At 42.0% G+C, this 26,914-nt stretch overlaps 2 protein-coding genes across 2 annotated transcripts in view; one reads left to right on the top strand and one right to left on the bottom strand.

The window, feature by feature from the left end:
- The window catches only part of CDC20B (cell division cycle 20B), a 79,509-nt gene that overhangs the window by 49,242 nt on the left and 3,353 nt on the right, over nucleotides 1-26,914 (bottom strand). The window lies entirely within an intron of this gene.
- GPX8 (glutathione peroxidase 8 (putative)) lies at nucleotides 1,683-25,051 on the top strand. Its single transcript, XM_089688085.1, has 3 exons — nucleotides 1,683-1,973; nucleotides 5,236-5,497; nucleotides 18,426-25,051. The coding sequence occupies exons 1-3, from the start codon at nucleotides 1,767-1,769 to the stop codon at nucleotides 18,587-18,589; spliced, it is 633 nt and encodes a 210-aa protein (XP_089544211.1). The 5' UTR covers nucleotides 1,683-1,766; the 3' UTR covers nucleotides 18,590-25,051.

The following is a 26,914-nucleotide window of genomic DNA, read 5'->3' as shown; positions in this document are numbered from 1 at the left end:
AGCAGGGCCCTCATATTCCTTCTGTACTGAAATGTATTATTTATTTCAGGTACTTGTATAGCGCTGTCAATTTACGCAGCACTTTACATATATATTGTACATTCACATCAGTCCCTAACACTCAAAGGGTGTACAATCTAAGGTCCCTAACTCACATTCATACATACACATACTAGGGACAATTTAATCAGGAGCCAATTAACCTACCAGCATGTCTTTGGAGAGTGGGAGGAAACCGGAGTACCTGGAGGAAACCCACGCAGGCACAGGGAGAACATGCAAACTCCAGGCAGGTGGTGCCGTGGCTGGGATTCAAACCAATGACCCTAGTACTGCCAGGCAGGAGTGCTAACCACTTAGCCACTGTGCTGTATTGTATTTGTACTGTCTCCCTTATATTGTAAAGCGCTAAAACTGTTGGTGCTATATAAATCCTGTATAATAATAATAATGTAGTATACCATTTTTGTAATAACACAATAAATTTCTATAGAGGTCTAACCATCACACTAAAAAGAGACAAATGGGAAATAGGGAATTGATTTCAAATAAGGGACAATAGGCAGCTATGGGAAAATTTTAGAAGTCATTGTCTGCAAATTTGCTCCAAGGTACGCAGTACAGTCCATTTAACATGATTTCCTATGGGGCATGTTCACATCTATGCGTTTTCACCCGGTGCGTTTTTGGAAAGGGTCAGGGACTCTTTTGAATGCAAAAAGTTGCGTTTTTGGTTCTATAGACTTTAATGGAAACGCTGCAGAAAAGCAATGTAGTGAGTTTTTCCTGTATTTTTGATGCGTTTTTGAACCAGCAGTAAAGTCAGCCTACATTTTCTTAAAAGTTATTACAGGGTTGAAACTGTGTGATACATACAGTATAAAATCCTGGTCAATGTACTGGGGCAGTTTGCTATTTGTGAGTGTTCCTCTTTCCCATTGTCTTCTGATTACAAGTATTTATTATTGAGCTATTGTCATCTAGTACTCTTGGTACACTGTTTAATAGTTCAGTATATTGTGTTTGCTAGGGCCTACAGTACTTATTGTTTATAGTATAAGGATCTGAAAAATGGATCAGAATTTTATACTGTATGATTTGTTCTTTTACCCCAGGTTCACACCTAAGTGTTTTCTGCAGGGTATTACAGAAACGCAGTACATTCCATTTAACATGATTTCCTATGGGACATGTTCACATCTCCACGTTTTCACCCGGTGCGTTTTTTGGAAAGGGTCAGGGACTCTTTTGAATGCAAAAAGTTGCGTTTTTGGTTCTATAGACTTTAATGGAAATGCTGCAGAAAAGCAGGTAGTGAGTTTTTGCTGTATTTTTGATGCGTTTTTGCCATGTTTTTGATGCGTTTTGCATTTTAAATCTGCCTGGCAACAAGAAAAAAAAAGCAAAACACAACACAAAATGCAATGCAGAAATGGCAATCCATAGGTGTGAACCTAGCCTTAGACTGATTTCTGATCTGGCTGTATTCTAGACCTGAATGTTGCTTAAATCCAGGGTATGCCTTCTGCAATGAGTCAATTGGATGAATACTATTGTCTTTAATGTGAAGGGTGAATGGACACATGCAATCCTCCATCTTTCTCCCATAACTCCCATAGTACAATGAAGCTCCAGCTGACTGGTGACGAATCCTCAGATCTTCCTCTGTGTCTTGCTGTGAAAGCATCTGGCCTCCAGTTCCGTCCTCTGCTCCTCCCCTGCTACATTCCACTGACTTGCTCAAACTTCCCTGCTAAATCTCCAAAATGGAGACTCTCCCTCCTCCTTTCCCCTTGAAGTCCTCTTCACCAAAAACTAAAGTCTTCCTCGTGTTCTTTTCTATGGTGTTATGTACAGCGGCCCTATTTATTCTGCAGTTAAAGTTTTTCAAACCCAGGCTAAAAGACTTCTATTCCTATGAAGTGAAGGATTCCAAGGGAAGACCGGTTGCTTTGAGCAAGTACAGAGGCAAAGTAAGTACATTACAAGAGCCTGCATGCTTTTACTGAACAAACTGAAAGGAGAAGCTGCTCAGCAGTAGGATGTAGATTGCAAGCTCTTTGGGACAGATATTTGTTTTTTTAAATAATGTGCTATTAATGTCAATGAGGCTGTGGTTTGCTGCTATATGTATGTGCAGAGTGATCTTGCTGGTTTGTATGATAAGTCTTACCCTGTATGCTGTATTATTTTATACTGTACTGTAGTGTGCTATTTTCTGATGAGGAAGGCCTGTTGTAATGAATGTGGATCACAATCACCGAACAAAGAGAAATGGATGACTTTTTGCCAGCAGTGCAGGAGGAAAGATGGGCACAATGACCTTCTTGTATGTTTTGTCTTCTGGTCAGAGACATTGTCATTGCATGTTTTATCTACGTCAGCTAATTACCTACAGGCTTATCAGGATGGGAGTTTGACAATATAGATATTATATATATCACATTTCCTGACATGAACACTTTAAAGTTTTCATACACAGCCATCACAATATTCAGCCAAATTCACAAAATGTGTGCAACTTTTTTTTAGTCTCAAGACACATAAGTCAGACGATGATGAACTACAGCTCACATCCAGACCAGCCACTGACCATCTAGTGCATGCAAAAAGACAAAGAGAGGGCGCATAGGCCCAATGCATTACCATTAAAAATTGGTTTATTGTGTAAAATGTGATATACTCACAAAAGAATAAAAGTCAAAAGGCACATCATAAGAAATACAGCAAGGTCCAATCTCCCTGGAAGGTGTCTGGTTGGGGGCTAAAGGCCTCCAAATGTCTGACGCGTTTCGAGGCAATGCCACTTCCTCAGAGCCACTACAACATGATCATTTATAGATTGGGAAGAAGCACAGTTGCCTCGCTGCACTGGGGTCCCCGGTTCAAATCCTTGTTCAGGGTACTATCTGCATAGAATTTGCATGTTCTCCCTGTGCCCAAGAAGGTTTCCTCTGGGGACTCCCATTTTCCTCTCATCCTTCTAAAACATGCTTGCAGGTTCATTGGTTCATGTCTAAATTAGCCCTTGTGTCTGTGATATAGAGATGACATGTGAATAGAGGAATCCTCCCAATCAGACCATTGTATTCCAACAGTAGGATTCTCTGCTGTCAGAATACACAGCTGCAGTTGTTGGACATTTTCCAATAGTCCTGGTCGACAGAAGTCGATCTAATGATCAACTTCTGTTTGAACAGGAATGGCCATGCATGGATCAAAATTAGGCTGGTCCTGCTGAAATGGCCAAAATTTGATCATCTATGGCCAGCTTTAGATTGTAAGTGCCTTGAAAGCAGGGACTGATATGAATGTACAGTATAAAAGAGCTGTGTAAACTGTTGGTGTTATATAAATACCTCTAATAAATAACATTTTGAGAAAATGTGAGCTTTGCAAGGGATCCAATAGGTGGGAGATTGTAGCTTACATCCATCTCTGCTGATAATTATTATTATTATTATACAGGATTTATATAGCGCCAACGGTTTCCTCAGCGCTTTACATTGTAGTGGGAGACAATACAGTAACAATACAGTTCAATACAAGAGGGAGTTGAGGGCCCTGCTCCTTGGAGCTTACAATCTAGGAGATAAGCCATAATAAATAAAAATGACCTCACAGGGAGCAATAGTTGATAAATCAAATTAAACCAACCTCAGTGCAGCACTAAACCTTCTATGTACAAATATATCAAATAAATATATATATATATCACTAAACAACACTAAAAAATAAAATGAATAGAGCTGTTTATACATTCAGTGTCTCTTGGTTTCACTTCCACCCTTTTAGATTGTAAACTCTCCTGAGAAGGGCCCTCCTAATCCACTTGTATTGTATTGTACCTGCACTGTCTCCCTTTATTTCGTAAAGCACAAACATTTGGTGCTCCATAAACCCTATATAATAATAATAATAATACTTGAATTCCCCGTACAATTGAATTCTTCTGCAGTGTATTCAAATGTACATAAAAACAAATATTAAAACAGTGTTCTATAATTAATTGTAAGCCCTGATTCACATTAATGTGGCTTTAAAGTCGGGCGACTTTGACAGCCAACTTTTCTGTGTGACTTCATTAACAGATATCAGTGCAAGTTGCAATGAAGTTGCACAAAAATAGTGCAGGAACCTTTTTCAAAGTCAATAAGACTTCAGTCGCACTGTTTAGAACGGGACCACTGCCGGTAATGGGATGCGACTTGTCATGCGACTTTGAACCCACAAGTCAACATGATAAGTTGCACTGGTGTGAACCGGTGCTAAGTGTTTCTCCACAGTTAATGTACCCTTTTTGAATTTGTTGCTAATGATGTTCGGTGGGTGTACATAATAGGTAAAGGAGGGTCTGATCCCATTCACACCCACCATGCATTGATTGCTAGAACTTGTAGTTCATTAGAATAGAGATTGACACCAAGAACAGTGTTCTATAATTAAGTGTAAGCCCCAGTTCACATTAATGTGGCTTTAAAGTTGGGTGACTTTGACAGCCAACTTTTCTGTGTGCAAGTTGCAATGAAGTCGCACAAAAATAGTGCAGGAACCTTTTTCAAAATTGCTGAGACTTGAGTCACAGTGATTAGAATGGGGCCATAATGGGATGTGACTTGTAATGCTACTTCTAAGTCGCATGACAGGTTGTACTGGTGTGAACCGGGGCTAAGTGTTTCTCCGCACTTAATGTGCCCTTTACAAATTTGTTGCTAATGATGTTTATTGGGTGTACATAATAGGTAAACGAGGGTCTGATCCCATTCACACCCACCATGCATTGACTGCTAGGACGTGTAATTCATTAGAATGGAGATTGACACCAAGGATATAATTGCACTTACATAGAGATGGGCACCAAACATTTAATTACACTCTTACATAGTAAAATATTTTATAAAGCATTTTTAATTAAGAAACATTATAAACTAGAGCCTCTAAGAAATCCTCCACCCTTCTTATCACAGCTGACGGATCTTAGGCTTTTCGAAGTTGCACAGAGCAATCTCTGTGGATTCATAGCTGTGTGGCCTGGGGCATTTACCAGTGACAATTCCTGGCCATGTACAGACATGTGAACACTAGAACTCAACAGATCCTGTTGGCCAAAATTCTGTAACAGCCAAACCTATAGATAAATGAATGTGGGAAGTGTACAGTCCCTGCACTGTATCAGCATCATCACTATGTCTCCGAGGGTTAAACAAACGACTTTTGGTTGTCTTTGCTCTGCAGGCGTCTCTTGTTGTAAACGTGGCGAGCGGCTGCCAGCACACAGATGCAAACTACAGAGCTCTGCAGGATCTGCACAGAGAGTATGGGCCTTCCCACTTCACTGTCCTGGCTTTCCCCTGCAACCAGTTTGGAGAGTCAGAACCTGACTCAAACCGGGACATAGAAGCTTTCGCTAAAGGGAAGTATGGAGTGTCATTCCCAATATTCAGCAAAATCAAGATCCTAGGGAGTGAAGCTGAACCTGCATTCCGCTTCCTTGTGGGTAAGTGAATGAGCCTCTCAATCGTTGTTATTTAGAGGACTTCCACAAATGATACATTGGTTTATGGAAGAGGTTCCAATAACACTCATGGGTGAGTAAATAAAAAGTGTCAGATCATCAGAAAGAAAGTGAATTTCTTTGTTATTGATAGCCCTTATATATAGTAATACTTAAATTTATAGTATATTTCCTATTTTGCAGACTAATTGAGGTAAAACCTACTTACAGTGGTAGTAAACCCACTTTGTTCATGTATACCTACAGGTAAGCCTATAATAAAGCTCACTTGTAGGTAAAATTAATATCTCATAAACGTGCGCCGTTTAGGAGCTATTCTTTTTCTTTTTCAGTTGGCACATGCACTCTGAAGGAACAGCATACCTGTGCCATTCGTTTAGAGCAGTGTGCTGTGGCTCATGACTCCCGTGCACATGCATGGGAGTGACGTCATCACGGCTCAGCCAGTCATATGGCCGGAGATCGCGAACCCGGAAGGAAGACCAGCTGAAGATATAGGAGATATTCTTTTTCTTTTGTTTAGGAGATATTCTTTTTCTTTTTTAGTTGGCGCATGCACTCTGAAGGAACAGCATACCTGTGCCATTCCTGCAGAGCAGTGTGCTGTGGCCCATGACTCCCGTGCGAATGCATGGGAGTGACGTCATCGCGGCTCAGCCAGTCATATGGCCAAAGCTTGCGAAACCAGAAGGAAGACCAGGTGAAGATATATAAGATATTCTTTTTCTTTTGTTTAGGAGATATTCTTTTTCTTTTTTAGTTGGCGCATGCACTCTGAAGGAACAGCATACCTGTGCCATTCCTGCAGAGCAGTGTGCCGTGGCCCATAACTCCCGTGCGAATGCATGGGAGTGACGTCATCGCGGCTCAGCCAGTCAGATGGCCAGAGCTTGTGAAACCAGAAGGAAGACCAGGTGAAGATATAGGAGATATTCTTTTTCTTTCCTTCAGGAGATATTATTTTTCTTTTTTAGTTGGCGCAGGCACTCTGAAGGAACGGCATACTCATGCCGTTCCTTCAGAGCACTGTTCTGTGGCCCATGACACCCGTGCGCATGCATGGGAGTGACGTCATCACAGCTCAGCCAGTCAGATGGCCGGAGCTCGTGAACCCGGAAGGAACACCAGGTGAAGATACAGGAGATATTCCTTTTCTTTCGTTTAGAAGAATTCTTTTTCTTTTTTAGTTGGCACATGCACTCTGAAGCAGGGGCGGAGTGACCATTTGGAAACTCGGACACTGCCCGAGGGCCCGGGGTCAGTAGGGGGCCCCATGAGATGCCCCTAGTACCTTTTTCAGTAGGCTTTTTTGAGTTTGGGCAAGGAAACAGGGGACCCATGATCCCCTATTGCCGGGGACCCCATGAGTTGTCAGTCCGCCCCTGCTCTGAAGGAACGGCATACTCGTGCCATTCCTTCAGAGCAGTGTACTGTGGCCCATGACACCCGTGCACATGCGTGGGAGTGACATCATCGTGGCTCAGCCAATCAGATGGCCAGAGCTTGCAAAGCCAGAAGGAAGACCGAGTGAAGATGGAAGCCTTTACAGCAGTGACAGCGCACCGCTGGAGGGCTTCGTTTTAAGGTAAGTTTCACATAATGTGCTAGTATGCGATGCATACTAGCACATTATGCCATTGCCTTGCAGGGAGTGCTTTTCTTTTTTTTTATGCGGTTTACTACCACTTTAATATGTGTTACATGTTCCCATTCATCTTAAAATATTTTCAAATTTTATATAAATACTATATAGGTATATATATTTTTTTTACTTTTTTGCTTGAGTTTAGATCTATGTTTATCCCAAGCATGTTTGAATCCACTTACTGATAACTAACTCACTACCTCTGCTGGAAGACTATTCCAAGCATCAACTACTTTTAGCAAAATAATACTTTCTAATGTAATGTTAAGGAGGGGTGGGGAATTATGGGTACCATAATTAACCCTACCTGTACTATGGTGGCAGATCTCATGAGATGTAATCAAGATGTGTACACTGTCTGTCCTAACTAAGGGTTAATGATCTCAAGACTCGAGCAGTGCATTGTATGTTAAGGTATTTTTAATAATTTAATTTTTAGTCATTTCCAACTGACTATAGAATCCTATGTAAGAAACAGCTAGAAAGGTAAAAATGTGTTTAAGTATTTTTAGGTATGCTGCGTGTATAGGAACGCATAACAAATAGCTGAGGTTTGTCAAATCTGACTAGAAAGATGGAAATACACTTTAAATATAAATATTCATACTAAAAGACTGTCACTTTGCCCATTAAGGGGCAAGGAAGTAATGCCACTTTCCTGCACCACTAGAGCCCTCATTAAATTCAAAGATTTCGGGTATGAGGGAGGGGTCACGTGACTAGAGATATACATGACAGAAAGATTTGTTTCAGGTTCATTCATTAAGTAAATCATTTTGTTTTGTCATATTTGTTATGTTTGAATGACTTGGTTTTGTTGTTTCAGGAGAGTATACACTCACCAGCCACTTTGTTAGGTACACTTGTTCAATTGCTTGATAACACATTGCTAATCAGCCAAACTCATGGCAGCAACTCAATGCATTTAGGCATGTAGATGCAGTGAAGACAAATTGCTGAAGTTCAACCTGAGCATCAAAATAGGGAAAAAAGGGGATTTAAGTGACTTTGATCGTGGCATGGTTGTTGTTGCCAGATGGGCTGGTCTGAGTATTTCAAAATCTGCTGATCTACTGAGATTTTCAAACACAACTATATCTAGGGTGTACAGAGAATGGTCCGAAAAAGAGAAAATATCCAGTGAGCAACAGTTGTGTGGATGAAAATGCCTTGTTGATGTCAGAGGAGAATGGGCAGACTGGCTGCTGCGACATTCAGATGGTAGGGTCAGAATTTGGTGTAAACAACATGAAAGCATGGATCCATCCTGCCTTGTATCAACAATTCAGGCTGCTGGCGGTGGTGTAATGGTGGGGGGGATATTTTCTTGGCACCAGCAAAGTGTACCCAATAAAGTGGCCAGTGATTGTACACTGCTCAAAAACAAATTAAAGGAACACTTCTTTTTAATCAAAGTATAGCACAGGGGCATCCCTAGGCAGGTGCGAGCTGAACAGGGTGACACCGGACCCACGCCACGAAAAGGTAAGTTGTAAAGCAAGCCGACGATCCATGCAGGATGGATCGGATCTGGGGATTGAGCATAATGGATTCCGATCCATTATGCTCCCCAGTCCGCAGATTGGGGATGACCTCAGGGTGAATAACTCTACACCGAGTTCACTATATGAACTAGTGATGTATTATACATGTTGATCATATCCCCCCTTAATCTCCTCTTCTCAAGAAAGAATACATTCAGTTCCTCTAATCTTTCCTCATAGCTGAGCTCCTCCATGCCTCTTATCAGTTTGGTTGCCCTTCTCTGTACTTTCTCAAGTTCCCCAATGTTCTTTTTGTGAATTGGTGCCCAAAACTGAACTGCATATTCCAGATGAGGTCTTACTAATGATTCGTATAGGGGTAATATGATATCTCTCTCTCTGGAGTCTATACCTCTTTTAATACAAGAGAGGATTTTGCTCACTTTAGAAGTCGCAGCTTGGCATTGCATGCCATTATTAAGCTTGTGATCTACCAGAACTCCCAGATCCTTCTCCACCATTGATTCCCCCAGTTGTACCCCCCCTAGTATGTATGATGCATGCATATTCTTAGCCCCCAAGTGCAGAACCTCACATTTATCAACATTAAACCTCATTTGCCACATAGTTACCCAATTACACAGTGCATTGAGGTCGGCTTGTAAATTGAAGACATCCTGTAAGGACGTTATTCCACTGCACAGCTTGGTGTCATCTGCAAAGACTGAAATGGGATTTTTAATCCCAGACCCTATATCGTTTATGAATGTATTAAAAAGTAAGGGTCCCAACACTGAACCTTGGGGTACACCACTCATGACCCCAGACCATTCAGAGTATGAATCATTAACCACTACTCTCTGAATACGATCTTTTAGCCAGTTTTCTAGCCATTTACATACGGATTATTCCAAGCCCGTAGACTTTACCTTACACATTAGCCATGTGTGGGGAACTGTGTCAAACGCTTTTGCAAAATCCAAGTATACCACGTCCACCATCACCCCTCTGTCCAAGTATACCACGTCCACCATCACCCCTCTGTCCAAGTATACCACGTCCACCGCCACCCCTCTGTCCAAGTATACCACATCCACAGCTACCCCTCTGTCCAAGTATACCACGTCCACCGCCACCCCTCTGTCCAAGTATACCACGTCCACCGCCACCCCTCTGTCCAAGTATACCACGTCCACCGCCACCCCTCTGTCCAAGTATACCACGTCCACTGCCACCCCTCTGTAAAAGGTTTTGCCTACCTCCTCATAAAAAGAAATCAGATTTGTTTGACAACTTCTGTCTTTCATGAATCCATGCTGTCTGTTGTTTAAAATATTTTTTTCCAGCAATAACTCATCTATGTGGTCTTTTATTAAACTCTCCAGTATCTTCCTAACTATAGAAGTTAAACTAACAGGTCTATAATTACTTTGTAAAGATTTTTACCTCTATTTAATTACATTGGCCTGTACACTAGGTACTATGTACTCCAAAGATTAAGTTCACACAAGCTCTTCAAAAAGACCCCGTCACCAGTTTCAAAAATTGCAGGTAAAAACACAGGAAAAGTTTTAATCACTTGCTCTGAATACTGAGTCTCTTGGGGCTGCTGACAACATCTCCTGGTTTTCTTTTGTGCGTTTATGAAAACCTTTGTAGTATGTACACTTTGCCACAGGTTTTTTGTTTTCGGTGGAATAAAAAGACCATTTATCTAAAAAAAAACAATGTTCTATTATTCAGAACTGAACAAAAGCTGGTTCTGTCCCGGATGTTTTCTCAGTGTCTGAAATCATTCAGTGGTAATTAGTCTCAGTTTCACCCTCGTTATAAATAAAACAGATGGTATTCCTAATACAGGTTAGTTCTATAGGAAGGTGTTAGAAAGCAACTATAATCCTTGTAAATAAGTAACCAGAATGAGCCCTTTAAATAAAAGGTGCAACCACAGCCATAGTCAAGCATGTGGATCCAGAGGAAAGACAGACTTTGACCTTCAGGCTACATCAATATAGGTAAAGGCTCTAATTGCATTAGGCAAACAACTGTGAATAAAATGTCATTTTGTACATCTATCAGATTACTAGAAGCGTTATTATTTTTAATGGTTTGTGTCTTTATAGTTATTTTATCATTTCAAATGTAGATATCCTGTCTGACCAAGTTCACGCATAGATGTCTGTAGTTATCTTTAAAAACCGGAAAACATTTTCTGTGTGCCATCCTGATTTAGTTTTACTTTATTTTTTATTTTCTCTGACTACATGACCAATCACTGCCAAATGCCATTCAATGCCTTTTCCAATAAAACATGAAGATGGTAGTTGGTGGGAGCTTAAAGTGTTACTAAACCCAGAACAGTAAAATCAGTCTGTATATGCAGTAAAGCATGCTTGTTATACTCACTGTGGAACCTAAGGGGATAATGTTCTGCATTGTGTAAAAAGGCTGTTTGATCCTTTCTTCTCTGCCCCTCCTCTTGTTGAAATGATCACCTGATACAGACTGAACCCATGGTCACATCCACATGCTCGGTTTGGTATGTATTGCTAGAGAGGTTTTTTCTTGGGAGGGTGCATGTGATAAGCACAAGGCCAATCAGCACAGTTCAGACAGAGTGTCAGAGATTTCACATCCTCGTAGAGCAGAAAAAAAACTCCTCCTGCAAGCTTTACCAGTGCTCTGCTGGACATTGATAAAAGTCACAAGACTGCTCTAACGTCTGACAAGGAAAGGTATTTAGCAGTTTATATTTACTAAAATAATTGCATTTCCATGTTCTGTGTACTGTTGGAGAGCGGATATAGTGAATGCAGGGTCCTGGGTTTAGTAACACTTTAGGCAGGCCATAGACGAGTCAAAAATCAATCATTCTGTTAATTGAAAAAACGAAAGTGGGGCAAACAATTGTATCATTGTTTTGTTTTTCTAAACAAAATCCAGCATGTTGGATCAGGCACTTTCAATTGTGACACGAAAAGCGGTTGTTAATGATGCGATTAATGAATGACCAAGAATTTTCATTCGGTTTTTGACTCATCTATGGCCTACTTAAGACCTCTGTAACTGTGTGAACATAAGTCACATAAAGGCAATGAAAAGGACTTTTCTGATTAGCAAAATTAATAACAGCCATCATGCAGAGTATGCTTATATGCAAAACTTTATAGCATATATGTTCACATATGGAGGTTGAAGAGTTCGGTCCTTTCAATAAATTTAATATGGAGCTGTATGGAATTCACAGGGGCCAAACCCCTATTCAAGTGCTCTGAGTTGCTTCATCCACTTCTTGATAACCCTTGTATTTATATGTAAACATTTGAACTTTTTACAGGCTCCTGTAAAAAAGAAAGATCCACCCTTCAGCAGGAGTGAGACCTATAATATCCCTATGTAGATGAGCACACAGGCACCCAACTGCTTTGGTAAAGGACAGGCTTATGTTAGACTAATAGATGGCTTTAGACTGCAGATGGCTTGAATTTTGGCCAGTTCAGCAGGAATTAGCTGAAATTTGAGCCATCAATGGTGTAAAGTTACAGAATATGTTACCCCAGCATTTCATGTTCCTGATGTGTCTTATCCTGTTTTCTTTGTATTGCCTCCATTGTGTAAAATACCTGGTGATCCTGTCAGCCCTCCTACTTTCCTATTTCAAAATGACCACAATAGGCATGAGAGCAGGGGCGGACTGACAACTCATGGGGCCCCTGGGCAATAGGGGATCATGGGGCCCCTGTGTCCTTGCCCACACTTAAACCACACCCAAAAAGCCTATGAAAGGTACCGGTGCATCTCATGGGGCCCCCTTCTGACCCCGGGCCCTCGGGCAGTGCCCGAGTTCCCAACTGGTCAGTCCGCCCCTGCATGAGAGCATATCCATCTCAGTGTGGTCAGTTTTCTGAATGTACTGGGAGAACAGCCTACCTGTCCTCCAGTGGTAAGACTTGTGCTGACATGTCCCTCTTCCCAGCCATTCACTGGGAAGGTCAGTGTTCTCAGTTCTTACATCAGCACACAGCGAGCAGCTGGAACTGCATTGTCACCCAAGTTCAAAGATGTACTAACATAAGCCAGTGGTAAAGGTTTATAAAATAGCACGTTTGCTAAAATTTTCTGAATCCTTAGGGTTCTCGCATGTGTTCTGCCCTCGCTATACGTGGTGGGGGTATAATTAGACAGACAGATAACCCTTCTCCCTTAACAACTCATTGATGCAGGCGCTAGATCCTCTTTTCAACTTTTATTGCAGGGACGTTAGAGTAAAACTACAAATGAAAGAAATAACATTCAATCAGTGTACACAATATACAACATATAGAGTCCTGACACACTAGTCTAGCTAGAAAGGGTTTTTAAACATACCGGCGTTGTTTCCGATAGGCTGACAACAGAACTGCAGCTGATTAGGTGTGGAGTCCTCTGGAGGAGATGTAAGATGGCTGCGAGGAAATGTCTCTAAGACCTCATGGTGAAGACCATAGGATGATGGGAAAACTACGGTGGCTTTTAAGCAACAAAATGTGTAACTACAGAAAATAATCTATAAAACTGTAATACAAAAGAGCTACTAGATGGCGATATTACACTTTACCTTACATTCCATAGCATAATAAACTAACAATGAACATAACATAAAAATATGCTGAAGGCATGACAGCATGATTTGTTGACCCTTCACATATATGGGTCAAAACAAAGCTTGATTAAAACAACCATCGAAGTGTGCCTTCTCTTTATTTCTTCATCTTGCGTTCTTCCTCCCCTGTATATTTTTAACCGCTTGCCCACCGGCCTATAGCAGAACTATTGCTACAGGGCAGCAGGGCTGAGCAAAATCACGTATATGTATAAGATTTGCATTTCCAGGTAGGGGGCAGCGCACCACCCTACCCGCACCACCATTGGCAGCTAGGCATGTCAATTACCAGTTCCCAGCCGTAGATTTCCCACCGGTACCCAGCGATCGCCGTGCAATGCTGACAGGGGAGAGACCTGTGTGTAAATAACACAGATCTCTCTCCTGCCTGCAAGGACATGCTGCTGTGTATTTCTCTACACTGCAGAGAAATACACAACAGCATATTTCCCTAGTAAAACACACAGCACACTGTTAACACTTTGATCGCCCCAGATGTCATTAGTACAGTGTCAGTGCTTTTTATTAGCACTGATCACTGTATTAGTGTCATTGGGATGTCAGTGGCAGTTAGTCAGTTCCCACCCAGTGTCAGAATGCCCGCTGCAGTCCCGCTATAAGTCACTGATCGCCATCATTACTAGTATAAAAAAAAATAAAAATTCCAGTATCTATACTGCCATTTGTACACGCTATAACTTTCACATAAACCAATTAATTTACACATATTGGGATTTTTTTTAGCAAACACTTGTAGCAGAATACATTTTGGCCTAATTTCATCATAATTTATGATGAATTTTGATTTTTACATTTTTTTTACTGGATATTTTATAGCAAAAAGTCAAAAATATTTTTTTTTTTTTTTTGCAAAATTAGCGGGCTTTTTTGTTTATAGCGCAAAAAATAAAAACCACACAGGTGATCAAATACCACTGAAAGAATGATCTATTTGTGGGGAAAAAAGGACATAAATTTCACGCAATTGTCAGTTAAAGTAACGTAGCACCAGATCGCAAAAAATGGCCTGGTCAAGATGGGGGGTAAATCCTTTGGAGGGCAAGTGATTAAACATCAAAAACAAAATTATAATTTAGTGTAATATATTCTCATATGCCAATATCATGAGCCAAAATGCGTGCACTCACATTCGATCGATGTGTGAGTGCCAAATAACACCCAGTGCTCACAATACTGCCAATCTTCCTTTTCTCAAATGCCCTTACCAAACACAATAGATCATCTTATCATATATCCGCTTCCCGTCCAGAGACGTCCTGGTACGTTACTGGGTTGGAAGGGTAATATCTCGGTCATCTCTGCAGCTGCAGCTATGATCGAGATATCAGTTTTTGGGGGGACAGCAATTCCCTACAATGTAAAGGTAAGAAGCCACTGGATTACTTTTACAGGTGGCAGAAGGGGGTCCCCCCCCCCACCACCTTTACCAGGCTCTCCTGTGCTATCGGGGAGCCTGGTAATGATGCAATCAGTGGCATTTGAGTGAGAAAACAGATGCTGTTCCTCCTACAGTGTGAAGTCAGAAACCAGAAGTGACGAGAATTTCGGCCCCTCTGGTTTTGGTCTCATATAAACAATGCCGTTACTGGCTTGAACAAGCATCTGATCAAACCGATCTTCTTTTGAACAGATGCTTTGGAGGTCAAAGGAGAGATATGGCCCCAGATCTCTCCATAACAAGGACCTGTCATGACCCATACTATCACAAGAAATGCTGTTCATCCCTTATGATAGCAATAAGAAGGCAAAAGAAAATTAAAGATACAGTGTACATTTTTTTTTAATAAAATAAGTAATAACATTTTTTGCAGCGAATGGGAATATATGATAAGAGACAGTGTTTGGTAAGAGTATTTGAGACAGGAGGAAGAACCGTGAGCACTGGGTGTTATTTGGCGCTCACTCATCGATCGAATGTGAACAAACTAATTTTGGTTCATGAGATTGGCATATGAGAATATTATTATTATTATACAGTATTTATAAAGCGCCAATAGTTCGCTCAGCGCTGTACATTACAGAGAACATGTGACAGAACAATACCAATACAATGCAAAACATGAGGGGATCGAGGGCCCTGCTCTTTCAAGCTTACAATCTAGGAGGGAGGGGATGGTGGCACAGGAGGAGATAGCTGTGGGGGATGGAGTGGTAGGAAGAGTGGAGGAGGTCGGCAAGTTAGCAGGGGGCGGGGTAGGCTTCCCTGAAGAGATGGGTTTTCAGGGTGCGCCTAAAGGAGAGGAGAGTAGGTGATAATCTGATGGGTTGGGGCAGGGAGTTCCAGAGGATGGGTGACACCCTGGAGAAGTCCTGGAGGCGGGCATGGGAGGAGGAGACCAGGGAACTATAGAGAAGGAGGTCTTGTGAGGAGCGGAGTGTGCGTGCTGGGCGGTACTTGGATATTAGGTCAGTGATGTAGTTCGGGGCAGTATGGTGGACGGCTTTGTATGTCAGTGTTAGGATTTTGAATTTGATCCGTTGCGCAATCGGAAGCCAGTGGAGGGATTGGCAGAGGGGGGTGGCAGAGATGGAGCGGTTGGAAAGGTGAATGAGTCTGGCAGCCGTATTCAGGATGGACTGAAGCGGGGATAGCCAGCGGCGAGGCAGACCAGTGAGGAGGGAGTTGCAGTAGTCGAGTCGTGATATGATGAGGGAGTGGATGAGCTGTTTAGTGGAGGTGGAGTCTGCACGAGTTTGTTAAAGAGTGGACTTGGGGCTGGAAGGATAGGTTGGAGTCCAAAATGACACCAAGTACTCTGGCCTGCAGGGCGGGTTTGATGGTGGCGTTGTTGGACATGATGGAGAAGTCAATGGGGGGTGGTGTCCGGGCTGGAGGGAAGACAAGAAACTCGGTTTTGGAGAGGTTCAGTTTAAGGAAGTGGAGCGACATCCAGTCTGATATGTCGCTCACCAGGTGTGTGATTCGGGCGGAGACCGAGGGGGTGAGGTGGGGGGTTGAGAGATAGATTTGTGTGTCGTCGGCATAGAGGTGGTAGTTGAAGCCGTGAGAGTGTATGAGTTGGCCAAGGGAGGAGGTGTAGATGGAGAAGAGAAGGGGCCCGAGGACAGAGCCTTGAGGGACCCCAACAGAGAGGGGGAGTGAGAGGGAGGTGGTTGCATTATAGGTAACGCTGAAAGAGCGTTGTGACAGGTAGGATGAGAGCCAGGAGAGAGCAGAATCTCTGAGGCCGAGGGAGTGTAGTTTTTTGAGGAGGAGGGGGTGGTCGACTGTGTCAAAGGCCGCAGAGAGGTCAAGGAGTAGGAGCACTGAATAGTGGCCATTAGCTTTGGCGGTTAGCAGGTTGTTGGAGAGTTTGAGTAAGGCAGTTTCGGTGGAGTGTAGGGGACGGAAGCCGGACTGTAGGGGATCGAGGAGGTTGTTGTCGTTGAGGTGAGAGCATAGGCGGGCGTAGACTAGGCGCTCGAGGAGTTTAGATGTAAATGGGAGCAGGGAGATGGGTCTGAGGTTGTTCGGGTCATTGGGGTCCAGGGAGGGCTTTTTAAGTATGGGGGTGATGTGTGCATGTTTCAGAGGGGAAGGGAAAGTGCCGGAGGAGAGGGAGAGATTGAAGATGTGGGTGAGGGAGCGTAGGATGGAGGGGGAGGGAGGTTGTAGGAGTTGTGAGGGGATAGGGTCGAGGGGGCAGGTGGTGAGGCGGGCATCAGAGAGGATCTTGGAGACTTCTTCGATGGTAGTAAGGTCAAAGGTGCGGAGTGTTGGGGGAGCTTCAGTATGAGGAATGTAGGGTGGGGTGGGAGAGGAGGTCAGAGCAGTGGTGGGGCCATGGGAGAGGGGTGTAGAGGGGGTAGCTGAGTGAGGGGGAAGGGGGTTGGAGGGAGTTTGAGCAGCGACGAAGTCCCTGTGGGTTATGTCGAGGGGGAGGGGGGATGAGGGGGTAGCTGTGTGAGAGGGGACGGGTTGAGAAGGCGTGTGAGTTGCGGCAATGTCCTTGCGAATTGTGTCAATCTTGTTTTTGAAGTGATTGGCAATCTCAAGGGCAGTGAGTGAGGTGCTGGGTAGAGGTGGGGGTGGCGAGAGTAGAGAGTTGAAGGTGGAGAAGAGTCGGCGAGGATTGGAGGAGAGGGCCTTGATGAGGGTCAGGAAGTAGGCTTGTTTGGCTGCGTGGAGGGAGGAGGTGTAGGTGTGGAAGGCAGATTTGTATCGGGTGAAGGCTTGTTGGGATTTGGTTTTGCGCCATAGTCGCTCCAGGGCACGACTGTGTCGTTTGAGGGTTTTGGTGTGATCAGTCTGAATATGCTACAGTATATTGTATTTTTGATGTTTCAAATACTACTTGGGAGGAACAGCGCAAGATGAAGAAATAAGAAACATTGCAATGGTTGTTTCAATCAAGCTTTATTTTGAGGCGCATATGTGAGAAGTCAACACACCTGGTGAGAACCGTAAGGATTCTGAGAAATTTAGCAAATGTGACAATTTTTAAACTTTTAGTGCTGGTTTATGTTGGTACAAGATCAGTGTACTGATGTTTCTCCACCCCCAACTATCAGAGCCCTTTATGCAGCTGAGAACAGAGGCTATGTGAATGAAAAAAGGTATTTATAATATTTATATATATATATATATAATATAATATACAGTATACACACACACAAGCTTTGCCTTTCATTTCTATTTTAAACTAAATGAGTTGCTTTGCAAGACGAGGGTTTACATATTCATGAAGAGATCTGCGTCATAAATGGTCCTGCAAGCACCATCCTGTTCAATGACAGTCAATTTAAAAATTAAGTGATCCATGTGTAGAATTATTGGAAGAACAGTGACTGTATTCTATCAGATACAGTCACTGTTCCTGTATTCTGGCAGCCATGGGTGCTGCCTAAATACAAAATCCCTCACTAGGGATTCTTCCATTTACCCAATTTAGTTTGGATGAGGGAATCAATTGATTTTCTTTAATTTGGCCTGCAGGCTGAATAAGAGAATTCTAGCTGTGTATGGCTAAGTTGATTTCTTTTATATTCTTCTAATACAGTACAAGATTGGGATAGAAGAGACAAAGAGCACTGAGATTGATTTTCACTTGCTAATTTTCTGAGTCATAAATTGTAGCTGGTGAATGTAAAACTCACTATTCTTACTTTTATATTTAGATTCCACAAAGAAAGAGCCACGATGGAATTTTTGGAAGTACCTGGTTAACCCTCAGGGCCAAGTAGTGAAAATCTGGAGACCAGAGGAACATTTTGACAGTATAAAAGGCGATGTGGCAGCACTGGTCAGGGAAATTATCAAGAAGAAAAGGGAAGACCTTTGAATTTCTGAGCAATGTGGACTGTGAAAGGGGAATCTGTGATGTTTTATACAGGAGAACTCTATCCACTTACAAAAATTCAGTTTGTGATGGCACTCGACAAGAAGAGGATGAACTCCAAAAGTGACTTACATAGAGTCTAGTGTTCTGGGTGGTCTCACCATGTCTGTGCACACCCACCACTTACTGCCCCATAGTGCACAATTGATGAGAGTCAAGCAAGGAGCTATTAGGCCCCGTTCACATCTGGCGTTATGGGATATCAGGCAGAATAACTGCAATTCTGCCTGCGTTTTCAAATCACACTGCAATAGTGGCAAAACGCACATACATTTTCGCACTGTTTATCGTGTGGAAAAAACACAGCAGAACCTCACAGCATTTAGATGCCATTGAAAATGAATGATACCACTTGTGTGGTACATTTTACCACTATTGCAGTGTCGTCTTGAGATTGCAGGCAGAATCACAGCGAATCAGCCTAAGATCCCAAAACACCAGATGTGAAAGGGGCCTAAAACATTTGCATGATTACATTTGTCTTCCAAATTGATGTTTCCTTATGAAAAACATTAAAGTGTAAGTTCACCTTTTCTTATAAAAAATAAACAAAATGGCAAACTAACAGCCGACAGCCTCTCCATCCCCCATGCTGTACTTGCCTCCATGGGTGATGAGCTGTCAATGCCCATGTAGTCATTGCAGCAGTCCAGGGATTTTAAATCCCTGTTCTTCTCCCACTTCTTTCTGCAGGGCTTCTGGCACAGATCATATTGATTCTGACTGGTTAGTGTTGGCACAAAACATCGCACTGATCCGTCTCAGAACCGCTGCAGAAAAAAGAGGGAGAAGAACGAAGATTTCAAACCCCTGGACTGCTATGTGGGATCCAGAGGTAAGTACAGTGGGGACCAGGGGGATGCGGAGGGTGTACCGTGTTTACTTTTTTCACTTTTTCTGAAAAGGTGAACTAACCCATTAACTCCTCCTTTCTGACAAATTTCACAATAAAGTCATAAAGGGAAAGTATACTGCATTTTCATTGAGAACGGTTTTGAGTTATTATGGTGGTGCTTGTTCTTCAATACTTTGGTTATTGCATTAAATATAAGGATTTGTAAATTAGCCATGAGGGGGCGCACTCATTGAGTTAATTCACGGGTGTCAAACTGGTGGCCCTCCAGCTGTTGCCAAACTACAAGTCCCATGAGGCATTGCAAGATTGACAGTTACAAGCATGACTCCCAAAGGTAGAGGCATAATGGGACTTGTAGTTTTTGCAACAGCTGGGGGGCCGCCACTTTGATACCCCTGAGTTAATTGAATCACTCTGTCATCTGTTTAACAATTGTTGAGATAAGATAGCAGCCATAAAGAGAGTGCATTGTTTTCAGGAAGTCGGTAAACCCATAGACTGGGGCAGGGGCGGACTGACAACTCATGGGGCCCCCGGGCAATAGGGGATCATGGGGCCCCTGTGTCCTTGCCCAAACTCAAAAAAGCCTATTAAAAAGGTAGCAGGGGCATCTCATGGGGCCCCCTACTGACCCTGGGCCCTCGGGCAGTGCCCGAGTTTCCAAACGGTCAGTCCACCCCTGGACTGGGGAGAGCCCGGGTACATACTGAGTATGGTGGTCCCAGATATGTATATTTAAAATAGAATAGAAGGGTTCTGAAACATAGATGAGATTATGTACATAAAGCTTGTCTTTACTATTTCTTTATCAAAAAAAAGGAAAAGACTATACAGTATATTAGCTTTTACTTTGTATATACAATTTATCATTAGTATTGTTCCCTTGAATATTTGAGGTGTTCGGTGCGACTGTCATAAAAGAACTGTAGATACATGGGGGTATTTACTAAAACTGGAGAGCGCAAAATCTGGTGCAGCTCTGCCTAGAAACCAATCCGCTTCCAGGTTTTATTGGTATGTATTTTGTCAAAGCTTAAAGTGTTACTAAACCCAGGACCCTGCATTCACTATATCTGGTCTCCTACAGTACACAGAACATGGAAGTGCAATTATTTACTGGTTAAAGCTTGCAGGAGGAATTTTCTTTCTGCTCTAGGAGGATGCAGAACCCCTGACTTTCTGTCTGGATAGTGCTGATTGGCCCTGTGCTGATCACATGCACTCTCTCAAAAAGAAAAAAAAAACTCTCTAGCAATACACACTAAACTGAGCATGTGCAGAGTGTCTCCACGATATGTCTTATCAGGAGATAAGAGGGGGACAATGGAAGAAAGGGAGGATCAGAGAAGTCAGGATCAAACAGCATTTTTACACAGTGCAGAGGATTAACCCCTTAGATTCCACAGTGAGTATAACAATCATGCTTTCCTGCATATACACACTGATGTAACTGTTGTGGGTTTAGTAACACTTTAATTGAACAAATTGAAGTTCTGAAAGAAGAATGTGATTGGCTGCCATGCACAGCTGAGCCAGATTCTGAGTGCACCACTTTTAGGAAATCTTCCCCCATGGAAACTGCTTTATCAAAATGTGGCAGAGTTTCTGCTGGATCATCTGAAACTCAAGCCATGGGTGGTCCTGTCAGCACCACCCAACTTGACAAAAGTTCATTTTCAACCGACTTTTGTTGAAGTAGCTAGATGGAAATTTGTTGGACAATGCAGTCAACCTCCTGTGTTCAGAATGCAGCAGGACAGCCACCAGCACAGGACCCAGAAGAAAGTGGAGATCATTGTCTTAGTGGTGTCTACTTACATTGGTCCAAGCTGGACTATTATAACTATATATGAAATATCTATATATATATCTATATTCCATATACCTGGAACTCCTCTTTAACTGCATACTTACTTCCAGTTTGGCACAATGTAAGTATGCATATTTCATATCTCAAGGACCACTATGGAAGACGAAATTACTAAAGTAGTCGGTGCTACTACCATGATTGGTGCAATTTTCTGGGTCCTGTACCAGGCAGCTTTACTCTGCCACAAGGGATGGCTCACACAGCTGCCATTCACAGAATGCCTTGAATTTTTTTTTCAATGAATACTAAGCATTTTCCAGCTAGATGAGTGGAGATTAGGGGTGTACCAAAATTTTGGTGGCCGAAACGTTTCGGACAAAAACACCTCTATCGGCCGTTGGCTGATATGAAAATAAGCACCGATACAATGCTGAAAAAACCCCGCCCCCTCACCGCTGCTGTCACCCACTGCCTCTCAGTGGTTTTCAGCTTTTCCTGAGAAACCACCGAACGATCCCGGCGCTGAGCATAGAGATAAGTGAAGGAAAGATGGCCTCCACTCTTCTCTATGCCCTTGGAGGACCAAAGCGATGTCACTTCCATTTGCAGCGCCTAGTAAACAAGGCCCTTTTTTATTTTTAAGCACTAGATCAATGCTTTTTTTGATCTCATGTTTTACATTGTAGAGGGGAGATGTGGGGTCTTATTGACCCCATATGTCTCCATAAAGAGAACCTGTCACTAATTATTTCTATCACAAGGGATACATGCATTCCTTGTGATAGGAATAGAAGTGATTAACATATTTTTTAAAGGAACAGAGTAAAAAAAAAAAATTAAATAAAAAAAATGTTTAAAATGCCCCCATCCCCCCCCGTGCTTGCATGTAGTGGTGAACGCATACGTAGGCCACTTTCACATATGAAAATAGTGTTCAAACCACACAAGTGAGGTATCGCCATGAACGTCAGAGCAAAAACAATAATTCTAGCACTAGACTTACTCTGTAACTTTACACTGCTAACCTGTAGAAATTTTTAAAGCATCACTTATGGAGATTTTTAAGTACCGTAGTTTGACGCCATTCCACAAGCATGTGCAATTTTAAAGCATGACATGCTGGGTATCTATTTACTCGCCATAACATCATCTTTCATATTTTACAAAAAAATGGGGTATATATTGTGGGGGTTTTTGAATCATTAATGTGTATTGTTTTCCAAAATATAGATATTAATCTTTAAAAACTGTCCATTTCAGTTTCGTTACCAGAATTGGTTTCGGCATCCGGAATTTCGGTTTTTCATTTCGGTGCACCACAAGTGGAGATCATAATGTCACCGCCACTCCTCTTCATTTCATCCAATCAGAGTACTCCTTGATGACTGTGCTAGATGAGTGACCCCCTGTGGTCAGTGTGCTAAAGGGAGGCTGCTTAGCACAGGATCCAGAAGATCACAATGATTACTGCTATGATATTGTATGTACATGCTAACGTTAGCCCAAGTTCCAACATCATACCAAGATCACACATGGAGTTCATCTTTACCACTGCAAAAAGTCAATTGCTCAGTGAAAAAGCCATAAATCACTGGAATCCCTGTGAAACATTCCTTTCATTGACTACAGGCAATGTTAAAATATCACTCAAGAGACACAGCCCTCAGGGTTTGTTGGCTTGTTCTAGTGATGCACAATATGTAGCTGCTCTATAAAGGAGTAAAATAACCCCTTTACTTTTGGGCTTTAAAGCAGTAGTAAACTCAAACTTTAAACTTGTATCTACAGATAAGCTTACAATTAGAATAAGAATAACTGCTAAACATGCACTATTTAGGAGCTATTCACATTGGCAATAGCCGATGATGTCATCTGTGCATGCACAATGACGCTCTACATTACCAGCACACAGTGACGTCATCACGGGCCCAGACATTCAAATGGCCAAAGCACACAAATCCTAAAGGAAGACCAGGTGAAGATGGAAGCACCATCAGCAGTGACAGTGCACTGCAGGAGGGGCTTCATTTGAAAGGTAAATCTGCCATAATGTGGTAGATTTACTAAAATTGATGCACTCAGAATCTGGTGCAGCAATGCATGGTAGCCAATCAGCTTTTAACTTAGCTTGTTCAATTAAGCTTTGGCAATGAAACCTGGAAGCTGATTGGTTTCTGTGTATAGTTGCTGCATGCTCCAGCTTTAGTAAATAACCCCCAATGTGCTAGTATGCAGTGCATACTAGCATGTTACGGCATTAACCTGGAGTCCGGGGTCAGTAGGGGGCCCCATAAGATGCCCCTGGTACCTTTTTCATAGGCTTTTTTGAGTTTGGGAAAGGCCACAGAGGCCCCATGATCCCCTATTGCCCGGGGGCCCCATGAGTTGTCAGTCCGCCACTGAGATAGATAGATAGATAGATAGATAGATAGATAGATAGATAGATAGATAGATAGACAGACAGACAGACAGACAGACAGACAGACAGACAGACAGACAGACAGACAGACAGACAGACAGACAGATAGATAGATAGATAGATAGATTTTTTTTTTTTAACTACTACTTTAAAGTGTTTTTACCATGGTAGAAAGGACAGGGACTGGTTAAACTCTGCCAGGTTCAAGTAAAAAAATAAGAAAACATTTTGGCTAAAGACTAACTCCAGTCAAAGTTAATTTTAATATGAATGAGACTTACATATTTTTTTGAGGTTTTTATTTATGTCTGCAAATCTACTGACAACTAACGCATCAAAAGCAGCAAAATGTAAGGCTAAAAAATGCACAAAGCTCAAATAGGTACTTCTTTGTATCATTCATTAAAATGATTGGGCTGCACTTTGCACAAAGCTCAACAACAAGCAAAATACATGCAAAACCACGCAACGCGCCACATGGGACGGCTAAGAGGTCTCTGACTCGCTGTCATTTCCCTGGGTCAGGAAGTGAAGGAAAGTCTATCCAGTGGAACAAAGATAGCAAGAAAGACGAGCTTTACCCATTTATTACTCATCCAAAACTAGAAAAGAAAACATTTGCACTAGCAATACCATTTAAAGTACCAGGAAACAAAATACAAATGACCACATATAAAAGATCTCCTGTTGACATTCACAGGTATGCATTTACTAGAACCCACATGTGCACTACAATTCAAATTGTTAAAACAGAAAACTGTTTTTTTCTACAATATGACTTATTTGAGTTTCCCCATAAAGGACAGTCATTACTTCCTTTTCTTCAAACCTGCACTAAATGACAAGCTTGCTACACATGGCTTGAATTTCAGATGTTTTCTGCTGAATCAGCTGAAATTCGCACTGTAAGTAGCCCTTTTGATACCACCCAGCTGCACAAAAGTGGATGGAAAAATTAAAAGAGCTGGGTGAAAAATTGTCAGACAAACAGTAACTACATCTTACCAATGTAATCACTGTTTGGGTATCCAGGCAGCTGCAGATGCTGCACATGTCTGTATACAATAGCCGGCACTGCACATTCCCCCATGTTGTTTAGCCTAGATGGAAGGATCAAGTGATTTATCTTGTTCAGCCTGCAATATGGCTACACATAGATTACTGGAAACTTAGTGACTGATGTATTAACACAAACAGTTCTTATTTCAGATATTTTCATAAACCAATACAAACGTGCATATCTTTGCAGTTGAGCCTGTTATTTTGTGAAAAAGCAAAATACGTCTTTTAGAAGAGTGAATAAACATAATTTTGCATAAACCAGCTTATCTATTGCATGTCTTTAAAATTCTCCTGTAATAATTATGACAGTTTTTAGAAATGGCTAGTCAATGACAACATCACAACTCTTTCCTATTACCTATGTCCCTATTTCCAGAAGACATAACGTGTGCTGATGTGGTAGTGTAGGTAGTAGCTGATCTTTATATCACAGCTAACTAACGATACACTGCCTAATCACCACACATAGTAAACTATACCGTGTTTCATTGGCTGTGTGTGAAGTTATAAGACTTGATTCAATGGGGTTGATCTACTAAAGGCAAATAGCTCACTTTGCAAGGGATTTTTCCCCAGAGTTTAGTAAATGAGGTGAAGCTGTGTTGACTTCCATCATCCAATCATTTGCAAGCAAAAATGCCATTTTATTTTTTTTTTTCCTTGCAAATGATTGAGTATTCTTTGCCAAGTAAAATGTCAACACTGAGCTCTAGGGAAAATTTCCTTGCAAAGCGCAACTTCCCTTGCCAAGTAAATACCTTACTTGCCTTTGGTAAATCAACCCTAATAAGGCAGCGCTGATGTGCAGAATCCAGTAACTCAAAGCAATGAGATAACAGGTATTAGTACAGAAAATGAAACTTTAAAAACAATTTCCAAGGGTCACCACACTCTGCACATCACTGTCAATTTTTTGCGCTGCTTTACTGATCAAGCCCCAAAGAGTTAACAATCACAGTGACAGCACGCAGAAAGCACTGACTACAGATATAACTGATAGGGCTAAACAGCCCGTATTAATAATGTAAGTAATAGGTTAAAAAAAAACCTCAAACACTGTTTTGATATTTTCATGCCATATGCTAGAACAGACCACACAGCTGAAAGTATCTGGAAGAACAAACATTTGTGCTGCCCATAGCAACCAACCACTTTTCATTTAATAATATACTCTAGAGCACAGGTGTCAAACTGGCGGCCCTCCAGCTGTTGCCAAACTACAAGTCCCATGAAGCATTGCAAGACTGACAGTTCAAGCATGACTTCCAATGGCAGAGGCATGATGGGACTTGTAGTTTCACAACAGCTGGAGGGCCGCCAGTTTGACACCCCTGCTCTAGAACTAAAAAACAAATACGTTTCATGATTCTCCTGGAGCCCTTTTGGGGTTGCAGTGCTGGGAGTCTGAATTCACTTCCTTGCTGGATCACACAAAGGGTGACCCTGATGAATGAAGCTGGCCACACAGATATTATATATTATCATATATACATTTGCAGACACATATGTGGTGAGATGGACCAGCAGTGATATGTAATAGGTCATATTTAGAGAGCTCTAGCCTGAGAACTTCCTTCTGGGTGGAGTTGTCCACCATATAGTATTATATTGTGAATGTACATGGAGTATGTATGCACAGATGTGTATATGTAACATTGAGGGCTCATGCACACAGGCATACAAGGTGATCTGTCATTGGACGAGGGTGAATTAGTGTCATGATCTCCAACTGTCCAATCACAGAACACAGTGGGATTGATTTACTTTTAGAGTGCAAAATCTGGTGCAGCTCTGCATAGAATCCAATCAGCTTCCTTTTTTTTTTTGGTCAAAGCCTAATTGAACAAGCTGAAGTCAGACGCTGATTGGCTGCCATGCACAGCTGCACCAGATTTTGCACTCTCCAGTTTTAGTAAATCAACCCTAATGCATTCTGTGAAAAGAATACAAGCGGTTTCATGAATGGTGGAGGTGGAGTGCAATCAACCCACATAGCCTTCACTGTATGCAGTATTCTACAGCAAGGAGTGTAATTCTCTGAGCTGGAAGTCTGACACTTACAGCGGTGTCAGAATGAATGAAAGTTAGTTGTAATACATTTTTACAAAGCAAATGTTCAAA

This window comes from Staurois parvus, unplaced genomic scaffold, assembly GCF_062004578.1.
Source record: "Staurois parvus isolate SC_StPar_1 unplaced genomic scaffold, SC_StPar_1.0 ptg000445l, whole genome shotgun sequence".
NCBI lineage: Eukaryota > Metazoa > Chordata > Amphibia > Anura > Ranidae > Staurois > Staurois parvus.
This window is presented reverse-complemented; position numbering and strand designations above follow the sequence as displayed.